Here is a 20699-nt window from a genome sequence, read left to right as displayed (position 1 = left end):
CTCCTCCCCCTCCCTCCCCCCCCTTCCCTCTCTCCTCCCCCTCCCTCCCCCCCTTCCCTCTCTCCTCCCCCTCCCTCCCCCCTTCCCTCCCCCCTTCCCTCCCCCCTTCCCTCCCCCCTTCCCTCCCCCCTTCCCTCTGTCCCCCCCCCCACCCACCCACCCCGGTCTAACGTGTGGAGAAGAGGCTTGAAGAAAGGCGAGGTGACGACGAGCTCTCGCGAGATGAGCCCCCCTCCCCTCCCCTCCCCTCCCCTCCCCTCCCTGAAGCGGCGCGGGAGCCATCTTGTTTCGGAACGCTATTCCCTACCGCGGGGAGCGAGTGAGCTGGAGAGACGCGGCGCCTGCCAGGTGGAAGCGGCCGAGCTCGAGCGGCACCCACGGACCAGCGGGTGAGCAAGGCAGCGGCGGCCGGGCGGGCGGCCCCTGCTCGCGGCGGGCGGGCGGGCGGGCGGGAGGCGCGGTTGCGGCGCCATCTTGAGCCTCCATCTCCCGCCGCTCTCATTGGTGGACACGGGTCAGAGGTGTGATTGGTCTGAGGGCTGCGGCCGCGATTGGTTCGCGGGCCCGAGCCCCGTGCGCTGCCCGGCCTTTGCGGTGGCCGCCCGAGGCCTGCGCTGCAGAGGCCGCCGGCCCTGCCCTCTCCGTCCGGCGTCCGGCCCGACTGGGCGCCAGAGGCCTCCGCGGGGCGTTGCGCGCCTCACTCAAACTTGCCCGCGGGCTGCGACGGACGGGACGTCGGGCCAATCACCAGCCGCCGCTTGTGGGATTGTGGGACCCTCCCGCCAATGATTGGGCTGCGGGGGCGGGGTCGGGGCTGTCAACACGTTGGGTTGCAAGATGGCGCCTGCCTGCGCTGGGCTCAGTGCTGGGGACCCTGGGTTGGCTGCATCGAGGCTCCTTTGTCATTCCAAGTGGTGTCTGTCAGCTGGGCCCATTGTCACAGCCACTCTCAACTCTGTTAGGTTCAAGCCCCTTTCCAACACTTTCCCTAAAGTGAGCTGGCTGCCTGCTGTTCTGCTCACTGTTTTTAAAGGATGCACATTCCCTGCAAGGTCACAGTGGTGGCCTTTCAAGAGTCACTTGTTTAACGTGGACCTTCAAGAATTACAATTGGGACTCGGTCCTTTACAGCTCGGAAATGGTGTGGTCATTTTTTACTACAATGGGGGCAGTGGGGTGTGGGGGGGGGGGGTGGTGGAGAGTGATGGACTACTGTCACGTCTTTAAGTTTGGGCTTCTGCCTGTCTAGCTCCCACAAGTTGATCTAAAAGACCCGACAAATTGATATAAAAGATACGACATCTACTTCGCTATCCATGCATTAGTCTTCATCTAATACCGCAGCATCTTTAAATGACATCAGACTCAAAGAGCAAATCGACAATGACCGACAGCTACCCCTATATACGTTCTTTATTTTCCCACATTATCGCCAGCTCAGATTCTGACACTGGGGGCAATTTACCGTGCCAATTGCCTGCATGTTTTTGGGGTGTTGGCCGAATCCCACGCCATCACCAAGAAGAAGGTGCAAGGTCCAATCAGGAGCGAACTGGGGGTCTCTGGTGGAAGGCAGAAGCTCGACTCGCTGTGCCACTGCTGGTTTTTTAAAAAATTTGTTATCAAAGGACAAAATAGAAGCAGAGCCATGTTGAAGTATTGAGCAGATAACCAAAGACTTTGTTGCAAAGATGGATTTCAAGAATTGTGTTGGAAAAAATAATTAATTCTTGATGGAACCTACAAGGACTTCTCGTCAATTTTTGGGATTCAGCAAGGCCTGCATTTGTAGCCCATCTCTGATTTCCCCTTGAGGATGTGTCACCCTTGAGAAGATGCTGTGCCGCCTTGAATTGCTGCAGTTCTCTGGGTGAGCTGCAGTAGGCAAGGGAGCTCCAGAATTTAGATCCAATGGCCATTTTAAATAAAGGGATATGCTCAGAAATGTGGATGATGTGCCACTTGGAGATGAATCTGCTGATGTGGTTATCTCACAAGCTTGGAGCGATGGTCCATTTGTTTTGAGAGATTTGGTTGGACCAGCTGGAGTGGATAACTTCTTGTGGGTGCACACTAGGTAACTGAGTAAATGAGTGTTTAGTGTGGTCGATTTGGGTGCAAGTCCTTTGGCGTGCTTTCCCTTAAATAGAGTGGGGATTCTTTTTTAAAAAAAAATTAATTATTTGCATCATTACAGGAAAAAGTGAATAAAACATAAATCAAACATCCATCGTCAATGATACAAAAAAATATTTTTAGATATTTTCTCCCCATCCCCCCCTCCCACCCACCCAAAAGTTAAAAAAAGAAACAAACACCTACCATTTAATATACAATAATATGAGGATAGACAATCATTAATTGCTATTAAAAGTGACTAATTAAGAGGAGTGGATAAGTTGGATGGAAAATTATCCATAAAATCCATATAGAGTTTCCAAATACTATAAAAATTTTCACCTCGATTCCTTAAACTATACATAATTTTTTCCAAAGGTAGACAATTTTGCATCTCATTATATCATCTACTTAATAACATTTCTCGATCTTCTTTCCATGATATCGCGACACATTTCTTTGCAGTTGCTATTGCAAGACCTAAAAAAATTCTTGTTATTTGTCCAATTTCAATTTTATATTCTTTTCATAAATATCTCCTTTAGTATCTTTAGCTTCATAATTTGCCCTGATAATAAACTCAGTTCATTCCAAAACCTTTCCACTTTTTCACCAGACTACACTGAATGCAAAAAAGTCCCAGTTTTTTTCACACGTCGAAAACACTTATTTGGCACATTAGGATTAAGTCCATTTAACTTATGTGTTGATAACGCCTCAAACCGTGCATCTTGGCGCCTCACAGTTTGGCGGGCAGCAACCTCCTTTGAAGAAGACCGCAGAGCCCACCTCACTGACAAAAGGCAAAGGAGGAAAAACCCAACACCCAACCCCAACCAACCAATTTTCCCCTGCAACCGCTGCAACCGTGTCTGCCTGTCCCGCATCGGACTTGTCAGCCACAAACGAGCCTGCAGCTGACGTGGACTTTTTACCCCCTCCATAAATCTTCGTCCGCGAAGCCAAGCCAAAGAAGAAGTACAATACTATTGATGAAGAAAATTATATTGAATCATTTGATATCTAACATTCACTGTATTCGTAACTCTTTCATAACATAATTTTGAGGGATTCTTGAATGATACTGAAATACCCTCATTTATGTTGTAGTAATGTTGCACTGTCAGAATCGACAACAGGTATTGGATCTTGTTTCCTCTTACTTGTGATGGTTGTCGCCTCATCCTGGTGCAACTGATCCTCCAACTGCCCTTATGAATAGTGTGTCGGTTTCTTTCATATCCTGTTAACGTATTGGCATTCATTCTTGAAGCCTGGCCCTTTTGGTTGCTGCTGCTCCAGTGAAAATCATTTACTTTTGAGACTCACCACACTACCCTCTCCTTGTGTGAATGATCAGATCCAGGATTTGGTACTTGGTCTGTTTTTGTAGGATATATGACAATCATCTGTAGCGGCCATGACAAACAAGTTTTCAGATGATTGGAAAAAGAATGTCCTTGAAATTAGCAATGAAGAGGGAATATCTTGAACTGTGGGAAGTTTTACATGGTCTGGTTAGTTGGGCAGAAGAAAAAGGACAAACCAGAGAAGTGTTGAGATGGTACAGTTGTGAAGATGCAACAAGTCAGGAAAATTATCAGTCCATGGGAGGATGTCGATTATGGGTGAACAAAGGGTCTTCGAATCTTCCCCTGCAGATCCTTAAAGGTACAGACAGCATTGTTCAAAATGGCCTTCTGTTTCTAACTTGGGTGTACAGTACCAAAGCCTGAGTACTTGCTATACACGGTTCTTTGTCCACATTACAGGAAATATGCATACACATTGGAGAGGGTGCAAAGGAAATTTCTATCTGTAAGAGACTCTCACTGCTTTGCTGCTCTCCCTGCTGCTCTCAAGCTTCCCCAGCCTTTTTATTCTGGTGCTGACCTGCTTTTTGCTCATAGCTTGATGAAAAGCTCGTGCCTGAAACTTTGGTAATCTATCTTTTCCTCCTATGGAAGCTACGAGACCTGCTGAGTTCCTCCAGCAATTTTGTGTTTTTACTATAATCACAGCATATGCAGACTTTTGTGTTTCACCCCTTATTTTTAGGAAAAAGTTGTCAGTTTTGGCAAATGTTAGATGGTGGGGAAGTGTCAGAGAAAACTGGTTTCTCTTTGGAATGAGGCTGAGGAGACTCTATTGGTCCTCCCTAGTTCTCTGAAAAGAGGGGCTTAAATGTAGCGGGGTGTGGGGGGGAGGCAAGGATTTAAAATAATTGGTAGGGTGGAATCAGAGAAGGCCATTCTGTTTGCTGTGTTTTTACCTGCTCTCTCCCAGAATTGTACAAGGCATTGGTGAGGCCAAATTTGGAGTACTGTGTACAGTTTTGGTCACCAAATTATAGGAAAGATATAAACAAAATAGAGAGAGTGCAGAGAAGGTTGACGAGAATGTTGACAGGATTTCAGGGTCTGAGTTCCGGGGAAAGGTTGTGCAGACTGGGGCTTTTTTCTCTGGAACGTAGAAGATTGAGAGGGGACTTGATCGAGGTGTTTAAGATTTTAAAAGGGACAGACAGAGTAAATGTGGATAGGCTTTTTCAATTAAGAGTGGGGGAGATTCAAACTAGAAGACCGCCTGCAACAATGAAAACCATTTTCCGTTGTGATTGGAATGACAATAGAGAGTTTTTACCTCATTTCTGGACACACTTTTATTTGATTTTGTGCTTGCTCAAATACTCTCATGGGCATCTCACACCTCCCCTCCCAAATTCAGCTTTCTTGTTCATATTTGCTGAATTGTGATCTGGTGCTATGTATTCCTGGCAAAAGCCAGTAATAATATGTATGCAGTATATTATGAATATGTAACTTGAAAACACGGTTGACCATTTCTTTCCTTGTTTTGGTGATTGGATTGTTTATCTTTTGACTAGATATTTCTCTGGCATTTTTCCATATTGTTAGGTAGTCACTAGTTTTAAAGATGTATTTGGAACATCTTGACAATATGGCTCGAGAAAACAAGTCTTCATATTTACAGCGAGAAGTGTCAGGGTCCATAGCTATTGCTACATGCAAATTGCTCAGATTTTTCTTGAAATCATATTTTCTGATGATTGTTTTCAACAACAGTAGGGGAAACAAGAGGAGGTTTTGCTGAATTATGCACTTGATATTCTGGCTGAAGACTGTTACTAGCCCTTCAACCTTGTATCCTTCTGTACGTTGGGCTGTTTTGCTTATGAGCACAGGAATGTCCACCATTATGAACAAATTGATAAGAATTTTAGAGAGCTTTGATCTGATTTATTGGCAATGAAATTTCTTAGCTATCTACATTAAGTACGTTATCCTGTGTTTCTGAGTTCAACAGGTTGGTAGCTCTTTTTTCCAGATTTGTGCCTACATTGAAACTGGGTTTGTCACTGATGTGAGGAAAGTCGGTCATGTCTGTTGTGAATTGTACTTTTGCTTCAGGTAACTGACATCATATCATGAATGCTGGTTTACTATGGCATGAAAGATGGTAATGGTGTCACCCAACATGCAGCTTGCTTCCACCATTTATAAAAAGGAAGGAAGGTAAGCTTTAGTCCCTTGGAAGATAGGATCGAGGCTCCATCATGTAAAAGAAGGAAATAGCTGAGCCTTTGTATAAATATTTTATCTATTTTCACAGAGACGCAATGGTTCTCAACCTTTTTCTTTCCACTCACATACCACTTTACGTAATCCCTATGCCATAGGTGATTAGCAAGGGATTACGTAAAGTGGTATGTGGGTGGAAAGAAAAAGGTTGAAAACCACTGTTTCATTCGTACCTCATTGACTCGATATATGCACGGTTTCAGAACTCCAAGGGAAATGGGCCAATGACATTTTTTCTCAAGCAAAATATTTCAGTAACTATTGGGTCTGGAGCAGTGATTCTCAACCTTCACTTCCCACTCACATCCCACCTTAAGCAATCCCTTACTAATCACAGAGCACTGATGGCACAGGGACTACTTAAAGTGGTATGTGAGTGGAAAGAAAAAAGTTGAGAACCACTGCTCTAGAGTGAAAAGAACAAGCATTAAATTAAAAAAATTCACAAAATATACATTCTTTCAGATTAAATAAATCCCATGCTTTGTCCCCTCAGCCCATGATGTTGTGCTGACCTATGTGAACCTACTCCACAACAATCTAATCTTTCCCGACCATGATCCTCTATCTTTCTTGTACCCATGTGTCCATCTAAGAATCTTTTAAGTGTCCCTATTGTACGAGTCTTCACTACCATCCCTGGCAATGTATCCAGGGATCCACCTTGAAATTCCTTTTTAGAATTTTTATTTACAATAGGATAGAAGCTAATTCTGGCCATTTTAACTCATTCTGTCCAAATACACCCAATTAACCTATAACTCTTTACATTTTAGAGGGTGGGAGGAAAGGGAACCCCCACCTGGACATGGGGAGAACACGCAATCTCATTACAGACAGTGGCAGATTCGAACCCAGGTTGCTGGCAGTGTAATAGCATTGAGTTAACCACTACACTAACTGTGCTGTTCCACTGCAGAATGATGGCTATCATTCCAGAACATACTCTTTTGTTTCCAACTAATGGAAATCTGTTTGTATCCTTGAAGCCCCTCATCCTTGTAATCAGTTTGATAATTCCTTTCACATTTAGGGGTTTTGCAGGAATAGAATAGGTTGCAATCAAGATATTTAAAATCATGGAGTGAAAAATTCCTGGGACAGCTTCTTCCCCACTTCCGTCAGATTCCTGAATAATCACTGAAGCAAGACACTGCTTTATTTTTCATACACTATGATTGACAGCATTTTATTTTTTTATACAGTAATGTCGTAAGATGGTTATAATATGAATGTTTGCACTAAAGATGCTGCCGCAAACACCGAATTTCATGACTTGTTCATGACAGTAAATCCGGATTCTAATTCTGAAAGAAACTGTTCCCATGAGTGGAGGGTCAAGAATGAGGGAATGTGGAATCAAAGTGATTCACAAAAGAACCAATAATGACGTGGATTTTTTTTATAGGCAGCAAGTGGTTGTGTTTATAATCCTCTCTTAAGAGGTGGGTGCAAAAGTGGTCGGGGTCAGAAGTGAACTGGATAAGTATCTGAAAGGAGAGAATTTGTCGGTAAGGGATGGGAGGAGGGGGATAGATTAATCTTGCATAGAGCTGGTACCACTCTTAGGTACTGGTATGATTGGGAAAATGGTGGAATGCATTTTTATTGGATAGCAGCAGGACATTTAAATATTCATAGTATAATGAACTGTTTCAAAATTTTAATGTATAGGAAGTTATATTTGAAAAATTTTCTCATTACATTTTCAAGAACTATAACAAGTGAACAAAAGGAACTGGAGAGATGGTGTATTTGAATTTCCAGAAGGCTTTTGATATAGTATCTCAAAAGGTAACTCAAATTGTGGTATAGAGGATTAACTAAATAAGAGAAAACATGGTGTAGTAATTGAGTCATTTTCAGGTTGGCAAGAAATCTAAAACGAGTTAGGAGAGCAGCTGCCTCATAACTCCAGTAGTCTGATAACAATCCTGAGTGGTGCCTACTGTGTGGAATACTCCCTCCAACTGGGTGGGTTCCCTCTAGGTGCTCCTAGATTGCAAAGACTTGGATTTCGTTGGACACAAAAAGGTGCTGGAGAAATTCAGCAGGTCATGCAGCATCCATAGGAAATGAAAGGCAGGTGACAGTTTGGGTTGGAACCAGTATTCACGAGTGTTGAAAATCAGGTAGACCTGAATAAAAAAGATTGGTGGGGGGAGGGTGGTGAGGTGAAGGAAAGGGGGAGGAGCCCAGGCTTTAACAGGTAGGAAGTAATAAATGGAAACAGGTGGGAGGGTAGGAGAAAAAAAAAATCTAATGTGTTGGGGAAGGCAAAGGGCTAAGAAAGATAACTCTAGGAGAAGGGAGGGAAAGGGGTGGGGAGCTGGAGAAAGGAAGACGGAGGAATGAGGGAAAGAGAGGCTGGGTAAGGATTAACGGAAATTGGAGGTCAATATTGATGCCGTATGGTTGAAGACTGCTGCGACAGAATATAAGGAGCTGTTTCTTCAATTTAGCAGGTGGCCTCAATTTAGCAGCATGAGGCTATGGATGGATATGTCAGTGTGGCAATTGCAAGAGGAGGTCCTTGCTGTTGTAGCGGACAGAGCAACGGTGTTCAGCTCTTTGCCCAGTTCCCTGATGTAGAGGAGGCAACAACCCTAATGCAATAAATGACCCATACAGATTGCAGGTGAAATGTTGCTTCACTTGGAAGGACTGTTTGGGGCATTGAATAATAGTAGATGAGGAAGAGCAAGTGTGGTGCTTCTTGGAGTCACGGGTGGGTGCCAAGCAGGGGTTACCATTTAAGACTTGGATAAGTTGAAATTTCTTTTATCGGTTGTGAATGTTTGGAAGCTTTTATCCCAGAGAACTATTGAGACCGAATAATGTATTCAATTCCCATTGGACATTTTTTTTACTGTTTCTCAAGTTGTGGATGGGAATAGGTGGGGAAGTAAATCAAATGTAATCACAATGAATCGGAGATCTGGTCTGAGGAGCCATTAGGAGACTATTCACATTAGGAAAGTGGGATATCTCTCACCAAAAGGACAATGAGTTATATGAGGGGCTTAGATAGGGTGGACAGCCACTACCTTTTTCTCTGGAGGGACAATAACAAGTATGAGAGGACATCTATTTAAAGTGAGTGGAGGAACATTTTTTTCTTTTAACCCAGTGGTGGGTGCCTCAAATGCATTGCTAGGGGCGATGGTGGAGGAGGGTTGTACAATAGGGACATTTAAAAGACTTTTAAATGGGCACATGGATTCAAGAAAAGTTAAGGGATATGGATGTGAGGTTTGGGGAAAAAATATATGGTAGTGGAGTAGGTTTACATTGGTTGGTAGAACATCATGGGCTGAAGCCTGTACTGTGATATTATGCTCTACGATGAGGATTCTGTCACAAATGCAATGCTCTATCTGTAACAGCTGTATTGGAGAAAGTTAAGATCACGGGTTTCTCCCTTGTATTGTTTCACTCACTGGCAAGGGTCCTTTCTCACATCTATAATCCATCAAAACTCATCATTAGTGGTGCTACTTAGCCATAGACATTGATGTTTCCCACCTGAAGTAATTTCTGTGCCCTGTTAGCTCAGTTCAATTTATAAGCCATCTTCAAAATATAAACCACTGATTCTGAAGTGAACAGGCAAGTAACCAGCAGAATTCCTTGACCACATTTGACCCGATGCTCTGAGAGTTTCTTGTCTTGAGAAACCATTTAAAGTGCTTCCAAAGTTGCTGCCTCCCAATGACAGGGCACTTTCCTGGACCATGTGGGCAAGGGCAAATCTCATAGTGGTGATGAGGCCTGGGATATTGGTCAAAGGCCAACAAGGCTTATCTTGTTTGTGGGATAGTTCTCCAAATTTCGGTCTTTGTCTGGATGTTAATTAGGGGACCTTCATATTGGTTGTGACTGGAATTAATGTGCATTTGCTCTGTTTGATTCCAGACCATCCACTTCACTGATTTGGTTTGATATAATGACTTACTAGATCATTGCAGAAACAGCTCAGAGTCAATCCACTGCTGTGGGTGTAGAGTATGAAATGTCAGGATAATGATTATTTTTCCTTCTCTGAAATTAGTGAAAAAGTTGTGATTTTTTTTTTTTGCAGATAGTAACATGGTTACTACCAATAATGCTGGGTTTTTCATTTCTGTTTTACTTGATTTTAAATTCCTAACAACTCTGGTAGAATTTGATCTGTCTTCCAATCATTAGTTTAGTTCTCCCTCTGTATAACAGATTTAGTAATAATACTACCCTGACCTTCTTGTTGAGTTTACTGCTGCTCTGTTTGACTCCGGATTGCCATAGTCTGTCCAATCATGATGTTGCTGTGGCTACAGGTGGCTGATCCTGGTTTAGATGCAATAATGGTGAGACTCTCTCCCCTGAGTACAAGTTCTTCCTTCTTTATAAACACTGCAACCCATATTCAGGATAATCCTTAATCTAATTCCATTTTGTATGCTTTCAACTCCTCATAGTCACAGGTAAGCCCATCTCTGACTACTTGTTTTCCACTGCACCATATCCACCCATTTCCTATCCCACAATCGTGGAAAATGGATCCTCTCTATCACTTCTACCTGCACCTCAAAAATTATACCGTGGGCATTGCAGTAATATTGTCATCCAAGCCTTTACCTCCACCTTTAATGCACAAGTCTTCATGGATCTGTCTGCCTTCCACTACCCTTAGTGCTGGCCTCATTTGGGCTCCTTTAAAACCAGATTAGGCCTATTTAAACAGATATGTGGGATAAATGCTTTAATAATTCTCCGCTAGATCTGGCTAGGCTGTATAAAACACTTTATTTAACTCTCTCCCTTCACCTCTCTAGCCTCTGTTCCACGTACAACCTGATTGACAAAGTTAGCACCAAGTTTTCCTTGAGTTATAGTCAGCCTAAAACGCTTGCTCCTGTTGCCTCTATCATTACCTCAAATAAAGTGTAAAGAGATCATTGTTTAATTGTTATCAGGAATGATTATGTGGTCAGGTGCTTCTGTCTTATCCCTTCCTCCTCTCCTTTATTACTGGCTCCAAATTGTCATGCACTTTGAATTGTTTGAAGTCGCACCTGGTCACTTCATATTTTTCCTCAACTTCCTATCTTGGGCCCCATGTGGGGTTATATTATTAAAGTCACTCCCTCGCTCCAATTTTTGCTTTCACAAATCCTTCAATATGTTCCAGCCTGCATGATGGACCATCTTAACCATATAACCGTTTACAGCACGGAAACAGGCCATGTCGGCCCTTCAAGTCCGTACCGGTTCACTTGAACAACTCCAGTAGCTCCTCCGCAAACTCCTGAGGAAGTAGAGGCTTTCTTCATGATGCCATTGGTGTGTTGGTTCAAGGAAAGATCTTCCGAGATAGTGACTCCCAAGAACCTACATTTGCTCATCCTCTATTGATGACAATAAAACAATCAAGTCATTAAGGAAAAGTTCTGATAGGTTCGTCTCCACCGACCTACCTTTTCCCCATATCCCTTAATTCCCTACTTTGTTGACCTTCTTCAGTGAATCACTCTAATCGGTTTATTGGCCTGGTCAAAAGTTACAAATTACTTTTATGTGGTTAGGACAATGAATGACTAATTCTTGGAGACTGAAACTGCAGAATCTGGAGGAACTCAGCAGATCAAACAGCACCTGTGGAGGCAAAGGGATGGTTGTTATTTCAGCTCAGGATCCTACATCAAGACAGGGTGATGCAGAGTCCTGGGCACAGGCACACCTTAGGGTTGCGCGCTCAGCCCGCTCTCCTATTCATGCTACTGACCCACAATTACATGGCCAGATCCAGCTTCAGCTGAATCATCAGGTTTACAGTTGGGCCTCATCAGCAGCAATGATGAATGGCACGAGAGATAGGAAGTGGGTAGGAACAACAATCTAATTCACAAGGTTGACAAGATGAAGGAGATGATCGTGGACCTCAGGAGGACCAGAAATGACCATCCTCCACTACACATCAATAACTCTGTCTTGGAGAGAGTGGAAGGACTTTGTACCCTTGGAATGTACTTAACAAATGACTTATTGTGGACACATCATCTCACTTAACAGGGAGGTGCAACAGTGACTGCACTTCCTGAGAAGATTGAAGTGGGCAAGGCTACTGGTCACCAGTACAGGACCTCTATCAAGAGCATCCTGACTGGCTGCATCACAGGGTGGTACAGTTGCTACAAAGAACTAGGTCTGAGGTCAACCCTCAGGATCATAAGAGAGGCAGAGACGATCACTGGGGTCTCCCTCCCACTCATCCCCCGCCCCACTTTGACGTGATCTACTGGGATCATTGTCTGAAGAGGGCGCGCAAAATTGTTGAGGACCCCTTCCACCCCATCTTCCAGCTCCTCCCATCGGGAAAGAGATATAGGAGTCTCAGATCCAGCACCACCAGGCTGAGGAACAGCTTCCCATGGGGAGTGAGAATGCTGAACGTTCCAAGGAACAGCTCACACTGCCCCTCTGATGCTCTCGTGTTCATTAAACAATATTTATCTATTTATTTATATTTGCCCTGCGTCTGTATTTTGTCAGTCTGTGTGTTATGTCGGGTTGAGTTTCTGGATTTTGCACCAAAGACCCGAGAACATTCTTGCGTGGGGTTGGACTTGTGCAATCAGATGATCGTAAACTTAAACTTGAAATATAAAGCATTCCTTTGCCTCCACAGGTGTGGCTTGGTCCTGCTGAGTTTCTGCCTTAATATGCAGTCTTTGATAGGGTTTACCACTTCCTTCCCCTCACACTGCCCCACTGCTACTCAACTGGGGGAGACTGCACCTGCCTCGTTCTATTAACTGTCAATTAAAGTTTGCCCTTGTTAATTTATCTGGTCGCCTGAAACTATATTTTGCCTCTGCTGTTGCTCAAGCATTGATTTTCCAACTCTTCTTTGCCATTGTCACCTGATGACACTGGGCTGTACACCAGTCTTTCTGGCATTTGGTGCTGGTCCCACAGAAATCGCTTAAGACTGTGGTAAAGACTGCAGGCATTCATCTTCAGACTCCATCACAAATTCCATTTCCAAACCACAAACTTATTCCTTGCCCCTGGTAAATCCATTGGCCCACAGACTTTGCAGGTTCATACTGTGAAAAATATGACTTATTTCCATTGTAAACATCACCTTGCTGATCGGCTGATAAGAGACTCAACCAGGATCATTCCTGAATTTAATCTTTCCAGCACTTCTCCCTCCACTCACTGACAAGACTGAAGTTTAAAATTAGATTCATACAGTTGTTCAGAGATATGGGCCCTTTGGCCCAGGTGGGCTTAGTTATTTTTTTTTGCATGGGCACCCCCATTCGGCCACACTTTTCCTCTATTGAAAGGGTTTCCCTTGTGTGAGATCTGAGCATAGAATTGGAGAGGGAAGAAGTCCTGCTCCGAATCACTTGCATGCCTGAAAACCGGTCTCTTTGATCCAGCTTCCAAGGTGGTGCTTGGAGTTGCCCTGTCGGGCCCTGATGCTGGTTCCTAGAAGTTGCATTGAGGAAGTGAGGCGCAATGTGGAGGCTTGTGCTGACGACGGGGTCTGACTGCGTCCTTCGCCTTGCCGGATCCCGCACTTCGACCGGCACCAGCGGTGGCTCATTCTCTCACTGCAATTGGCAATGGGCATGACGCCAATGGTTGAGATGATGGACACGGCGTTTGACCAATGGGAGCCGAGCGGTACTGGAATGGAATGTTCGCCGGACAGTTCCGACCAATGGGGATGCTGTTGGGGCGGGACAGATTTGGTGAAGAGAAAAGCGGCGGAAAGTTTCCAGGAAAAGAGCCGCATTGCTCTCCAGTTGAAGGAGAGAGGAAGGCAGGTTAGAGAGGGGGGGGGGGGGAGAGGGGAGGGGGGGGGTGCGCTGCCATCCGAGCCTGCGCCCACAGAGTCTTCTCCCAAGGGCAGGCGAGTCAGCACATCGACAGCAGGAGAAGGATGACGACGTGGTGCATTGGCCAGCAATCCTGCATTGGGGTGGGGTGGGGGGGGGGGAGTGTGTGTGGGGGGGGGGGGGTCCAATAAATCCTTCTGTTCGGCGCGTCCTGGGTCCAGGCCTCTCCTCCTCCTCTGACCCCTAACGTGCAGGGGCAACCTAACCTAAAGCCGGAAGTGTCAAACCGCCCGGCGATTGATGCCACGTTGCACCAATCGGGATGCGGATTGCGGGGCCGCCGGCCAATTGCAAGGCGACGTTCGAGGGAGGCGGGGCTGCAGCGGCTAGCGAGTTGGGCTGAGTTTCACTTGCGCGCGGGGGGCGGAGGCGGGGCGGGGGGGGGAAAGGCTGCAGGTTTGTTGGAGAGAGTTTATCACTGAGACAGGGGTCAAGTGAAAGACAAAGAAAAATGGCGATTGCATCGGTGGACGGGCCTCAGAGCGGCCACCGGGCAGGGTTTCCTCCGTGCAGTGGGCTGCAGCTGCAGCGGCAACGCTCGGAATTCGAGGCGCCTCTCAGTGTGGTCGGCCTCCCCTTTTCCCGAGCCGGAGACTCTTTCCGTGGCTCCTCTGCCACCCCCTCCCTCTTGAGGAGGACGGGAAGGAGAGGCAGGTCGTCAGCCTGGACGTTGGGGTAAGTTGGGCACTTGCTCATGTGTCAGATGGTGGGTTCCCTGCTGAAAGATGGGAGTCGAGGAAGGGACCCACTTGTCGGCCACTCTCTGGGCAAACATTTCTGCCGTGTCCTTCAGCGTTCCTGTTCTTTGCAAACCCGTCGGAGACTGGACACAGTCCCTCCCAAACGACACTGAAGAGGAAGGGCAAGCTTTACACAACCTGTCTGGACAACCTTGAGACAAGTCCCCTCACTGGTTGGGGTCTGTCTGGACAACCTTGAGACAAGTCCCCTCACTGGTTGGGGTCTGTCTGGACAACCTTGAGACTGCTTTGGGTCGTGGGGCAGATGATCCCCTCATGCCCCAAAATACAATGGCTGGGAAAGAACTTCCAAGACTTGCAGGGGGTTAGAGAGATTGAGATTTACCTTGGTGTTCAATGTGCTTTCATGCAAGTTTTTCAATGCATTATGGTGTTACTGTGAAGACCAGAACATTTTCAGCAGTGTTTTCCCCACCATGTCCCAAACTGAGGGCCAAAATGGATGTGAAATTGCTTTCCCAGATTGTTATTCCTGCACCACAACATCTCGATCTTCAACAGTTGGTGATTTTACTATCATTCTTGGCGGAGAGGTAATCTTCAGAGGAGAAATTAAAATTTAAAAGGACAACCTGGAGTGAGGGGGAAGAAGGATCACGGCCAAGGGCCCCGTACTGTATTTTTGTTTCGCTTGAAAATAGTGAAGGTCACTGGAATGTTGGCTTGAATAGCTCAATCAGGCAGAGCCTCTCAAAGTAGGTACTAAAATACTGAAGGGGATGTGGGGAGGGAAAAAAACTTGCTTTTCAATTTGTCTTGAAGTCCATTAGGATTCTCATCTGAAAAGTGTTCTTTTTAAAAAGCAATTGGCCTTGTCGCTGTGGTGAAGGGGTTTGATGAAATGTGCTTGATGTGGATGTAACTGGGCCTTGGACTGAAAGAAAGTGACCTTGACATACAGTTTCAGAAGCTGTGATAATCCATTGGATGGAAGTGGGTACAGGAGTATTTTGCAGCACTAATTATTTGGGCAAGGTTTTCCCATTTTGCATTTAACATTCCCCTACAAATTTTGAAAAAGGCTGCAATATCATGGCAGATAGCAACTTGTGGAGACGACTTTTATACGTGTTTGCAGCTTTTCACAGTGGTACTAAATTGTGACCCTCGTGAAACGAATTCAGATTTGTGACTCGAAAATGCGATAACGCTCACCTCAAAGGTGAGAGTGGAGCCAAAATCATTTTAACTGCCTCATTTTGTTGTAACACTTGGTGTAGGATAGAAAAATAGTCCAGTAGCTATTTTACTCTGTTTATCCACATATGTCCAAAATTGATCATTCTACAGGTCTTAAGAGGTGTGTTAAGAGGTGACTCTGACCTATTGGTTAAACTTTGTGTTCAATTTGCTTTGATGCAAGTTTTTCAATGCCTTATGTTGAAACACAAGTCCATGGTTCTTTCAATGTAAAGACGTGTACTGTATACTTGAGACTTGAAGTCCGCTCTTTGTCATCCAGTCATTTGTAATCCGTGGTTCTCTGTAGCCGAGTAGTGGCTGTTTCTTACTGATGTCCGTTGAATTGCAGATGGGAAGTTGGCACGAGGAAATGGACTGTTCAGACCAACAAAGAATTAGTTTGAATTCACTGTTATTCTTTGCATATTCTTAAATACATCTAATCCAGTGGTTTCAAGCTTTTTCTTTCCACTCGCATCCCTCTTTAAATAATCCCTTACTAATCACAGAGTATCTATGGGATAGGGATTTCTTAAAGTGGGATGTGAGTGGAAAGAAAAAGTTTGAAAACCACTGTTTTAATAGTACCTAAGGAAATGGGCCAATGACAATTTTTCTCAAGCAAAATATTTCAATAACAATCGGGTCTAGAGCAGTGACTCTCAACCTTCTCTTCCCACTCACATACACCTTAAGCATCCCCTTACTAATCACAGAGCACCGATGGCATAAGGATACTTAAAGTGGGATGTGAGTGGAAAGAAAAAGTTTGAAGATCGTTGTCAATTCAAGCACCGATGTTGACCCTTCAATTTATCTCAGAAACCTTCAAGCCTCTGATTGAGAATATTTTGCTTGGCATCCCCAATTTTTACTTGTCCACTGGTGTTCCTCATTTTGTAGTACACCTTGTTTTATACAATATAAAATTGCTGAATCCACCTAGGAACTTCCTTGCTCTGCAAGGATGTTAGCATACGTATTTTGACATTTGCAAAACACTGTCATGTTAGCAGTGTCTACAATTCTGAAGAAATGCCTGCATGCAGTGGTTTTCAAACTGCCCTCCTAAATTCACATTCCACCTTAAGCAAGCCCTATGACATTAGTAAGGGATGTGGGTGGGCAGAAAGAAAAAGTTTGAAAACCACTGATTTAATTGTACCTCATGGACTTGTTATGTGCACGGTTTCCTAACTCCAAAAGAAATGGGCTGATGATCATTTTTCTCAAGGAAAATATTGGGTCTAGAGCAACGGTTTTTAACCTTCCCTTCCCACTCACATGCCACCTTAAGCAATCCCTTACTAATCACAGAGCACTGATGGCCTAGGATTGCTTAAAGTGGAATGCGAGTTAAGGGGGCAGTTTGAAAATCACTAATGTACAGTAATGTGAAGATAGACAGCCATCGCTTGTCGCGAAATGTCAGAGCTATCCAGAAATCTTACACCAGCTCAGTTTAGTGTGTTGATTCATGATTTTTCGTACCTGTATTTGGCATTATTTTACCGTACAATTTGTAAACAATGAGAAGAAAAATATTAACTAATATTTGTAGCAGGTTACCATAAACCTTATTTATAGCATCGTACATAAGTTAATATTGCATATTATGAATCTGGCATTAGATATCTTTCTGGGGGAATTGAAATAGCCCCATTCCTTCCAACATATCAAATCACTTTTTTGTCAGTTAGTGCAAGTTAACTCGTGTCTTGGGAGCCAAGATCTATACAGTTTTCTTGAAGGGGGCGGGGGGGGGGGGGGGGTGGAATTATTTTCCGTATACTTTAGTGTGACTATATTGCATAATCTTTTAGGGATACAGCCTAACCAGTGTGAAGTTCATTCTGGTATTGTGTACATAGAAACGCTAAGTGTTGTAACATTAAATATTGTTAATGTATACACACACTTCAAGTTATTATGGTGTAAAAATGAAGTGTGCTTTCAGAGTTTGATCTTCAGTTATGTGACATTGATCCTCTATCCAATAGTACATATGGGAAGGACTGCAGTCCTTTAAAATGGTGCCTGACCACCATCTTCCATGGCCTTGATAGTGAAACATTCATGCTGTAAATGAATGCTGCACTTGACCAATTGAGCCAGTATGGCTTTTAGTTCTGAGAGTAGCGCCTAGAATTCTGGTTTTGTGACCATTAAGACATTGTACAGTGGAGAAGTCCTGCTTTCTATGACAAAAGCAGAATATTGTGAACGCTGGGAATACCAAAGTAATAGTAATAATGTTCGGACAGCCAGCTGTTGTGTGGAAGGAGAAGTACTTTGTTTTTGAGACAGTTCTGATGGAAGGTCCTGAAATATTCAAGCTAATTCATGTGTTTTGATAAATACTAAGATATTTAAGACCCATGAACTACGCTATTGTCAGCCATTTTACTTTGGGACTAAGCCGAGAGATCGAAGTCTTAGACAAAATGGCTCAACACAATCTGCTGGAGGAACTTAGCAGATCAAGCAGCATCAGTGAGAGAAAAAGAATAGTCAACATTGTGGTCTGGAACCCTTCAACAAGACTGAAGTGTGTGGAGAAGCGAGCTAGTTAAAACATAGAGTGGGGGGGAGGGGAGAGTTGGTGGAAGAAGAGGAACTGAAGAATAATGGACAGAGGCAGTTGACTGACATTTGCCAGATAGAAAGGAGTTTTTTGGGGGGGGGGGGGGAAAGAGGAGCAAAGGGATGAGGCACAGGAAGATGAGTCATACAGATGGAGCCAGTGATATTTAGCAGGGGTCTGAGAAAGTGACATTATAAGAGACCAGATGGAACTGAAGAGGAGGGAGAGGTGGAACAGGAAGAAGCTGAAGAGGAGAGGGGGGGGAAGGGTCCAAAATTGGGGAGAGGGGAATGAATGAAAAATGGAAGTAGTTCAGAAGAGAGAGGGACATGTTACCTCAAATGGGGAAAATTCAGTGTTTACCCCATTGAGCTATAGACTGCCATTTTTTTGTTTTTTATATGGTTGCTAAGTGAGGAGTATGGAAGAAACAAAAAATTTAACTGCTTCGCAGTGAAGGTGACCCATAAACTTTGAGCAGAGTTCAAGGGGGAATGATGGTCAAACTAAAAAGGTTGAGGATGGCTGCCCTGCTTTATATTGGGCCTCACTGGCAGCAGAGAAGGCCCAGGACAAATCGGTGGGGGTGAGAATGGGAAGGAGATTTGAAATGGCAGCAACCAGGAGAACAGGATTGGCATGTGGACAGAGCGTAGATGCTCTGCAAAATGTCCCCAAAAATACTTTGGAACTCTTTAATGGAGGCGAGGCGACAGTAGATAATGTAGTAGAGGTGTACGCAAATTTTGCTTCATGTGGAAGGGCTGTTTGGGACACTGGATGGTAGTGAGGGAGGACGTGTAAGACCCAGTGTTGCACTTACAGGCGTAAGTGCCAGGGGAAACCTAGGGGTGGGAAAGGATGAGTAGTCGAGGGAATCAAGAAGAGAACAGTCGTAATAGAAAGGGGTGGTGAGGGGTAGATGTGTCTGCCGCTGGGGTCAAGTTGCAGCTGGCAGAAATGACAGAGGATGATGTGCTGGAGGCTGGTGGGGTGAAATGTGAGTACGACGAACAATATTCTTGCCCTCTTTGGAGGGGAGGGGGTTGAACTCTGAGAGCTGAAGGAAATATGTGAGATGTCTCTTTTGACCACTCTAGAGGGAAAGCTGTGTTGCTTGAAAAAGAAAGCTTCAGATGTCCTGAAATGGAAGGCCTCATCTTGAGAGCAAATGTGGATAAACTTGGAAGAAGGGGATGACATTTTTACAGCACACTTGGTGGGTCAAGGTAGATGTAGGAGTCGGTGGGTTTGTTGTAAAAGTGAGTGTCCAAGGAGACAGAGAGATCGAGAAAGGGGAGAGAAATGTCAACTGAATTTCAGAGAGGGTAGCGGTTGGTAGCAAAGTTGATAAGATTGGCAAGTTCTGCATGGGTGTAGGAAGTAGCCCCAATTCAAACATCAGTGTAGTAGCAGAATCACAAATGGCAATGAGGTACAGGAGGGAGATAGATCAGTTACGTGTGACGCCACAACAACAGTAGCAGAATTAAGGAGCGCAATTTGTGGACTTCAGGAAGGGGAAATCCGGTGATCACAAAATTAATCTTCATCAAGGGGGCAGCAGTGTAAAGGGTTAGGAGCTTCGAGTTCCTGGGTGTCAGCATCTCTGAAGATCTTTCCTGGAGCCTCTGCGTTGATGCATTTGCAAAGAAGGCTCGTCAGCGGATACACTTCGTGAGGAAATTTGTTATGACACCAAAGATTTGCAAATTTCTATAGGTGTACTGTGGAGAACATTCTGACTGGTTGCATCTCAGTCTGGTATGGAGATGTCAGTGTACAAGACAAGAAACTACAGTGAATTGTGAACTCGACCTGCACCATCACTCCATAGAGGACATCTACAGAAGGTGGTGTCTTTAGAAAGTATCCTCAACGATCCCCACCACCCAAGCCATATCCTCTTCACGTTGCTGCCATCGAGGAGGTGGTACATTAGAGGACGAGCAACCAGCGGCACAGGGTCAAGTTCTTTGCCTTCCGCCATCATATTTTTGAGGTCAATGAACAACTGACACTACCTCGCTTTCTCTTATTTTTGCACTAATTTATTTATTTTTAAAATGTAATTTTATAGCAATATTTGCTCTCTCGTGCTGCCGCAAAACAAATTTCATGAGATGCCCGTGACAATAAATGCTGCTCATGTTGAGTTGGGGTGGAGCTGGGCTATATTTTGAGGCAAAATTGAGTTGCTTCAGTTCCACTCGAGTCCAAGAATCGACTATAGAGAAAACAAGTAGCAATTTTGACTCAAATGAGTTTTCTAGAAAATGCTAATGTGAAAATGTCACAGTGCAGTAAGGGTTAAACTCCAAGCTGGAACATTGTTCTGGACTTATCTGATGAATGTAATTAACTGCATGCTACATTAAAAATGTGAATTGCGCATTATATATTTGGCAATAAATATGGATCCAAATATAATTTAATAAATCCCCTGTTGGCAAAAATGTTGAGAAAAATAAATAAATAAAAATTTGGAATTAATGATCTTTCAAATAAAATTTTAAAATTGTAAATGTTCTCTGAAGTAAGATGATCCTTTGAAGATGGG

At 44.3% G+C, this 20699-nt stretch overlaps 1 protein-coding gene across 6 annotated transcripts in view; it reads left to right on the top strand.

Moving 5' to 3' along the window:
- The first annotated feature begins 241 nt into the window (after window positions 1–241).
- Window positions 242–20699, top strand: part of nfyc (nuclear transcription factor Y, gamma) — a 78328-nt gene continuing 57870 nt past the window's right edge. For 4 of the 6 annotated variants that reach the window (XR_011343600.1, XM_069895918.1, XM_069895917.1 and 1 more), the window contains exon 1: window positions 13369–13540. Coding sequence is in view for 3 of the 6 variants with exons in the window: in XM_069895918.1 (XP_069752019.1) it covers window positions 13384–13540 (157 nt within the window). In the remaining 3 variants the exon portion in view is untranslated. Of the gene's footprint in view, window positions 390–13368; window positions 13541–14097; window positions 14288–20699 lie in introns of those variants that run through there. The other 2 variants (XM_069895919.1, XM_069895920.1) reach the window with 2 other exon arrangements.

Source organism: Narcine bancroftii, chromosome 8 (assembly GCF_036971445.1).
Source record: "Narcine bancroftii isolate sNarBan1 chromosome 8, sNarBan1.hap1, whole genome shotgun sequence".
Classification (NCBI taxonomy): domain Eukaryota; kingdom Metazoa; phylum Chordata; class Chondrichthyes; order Torpediniformes; family Narcinidae; genus Narcine; species Narcine bancroftii.
This window is presented reverse-complemented; position numbering and strand designations above follow the sequence as displayed.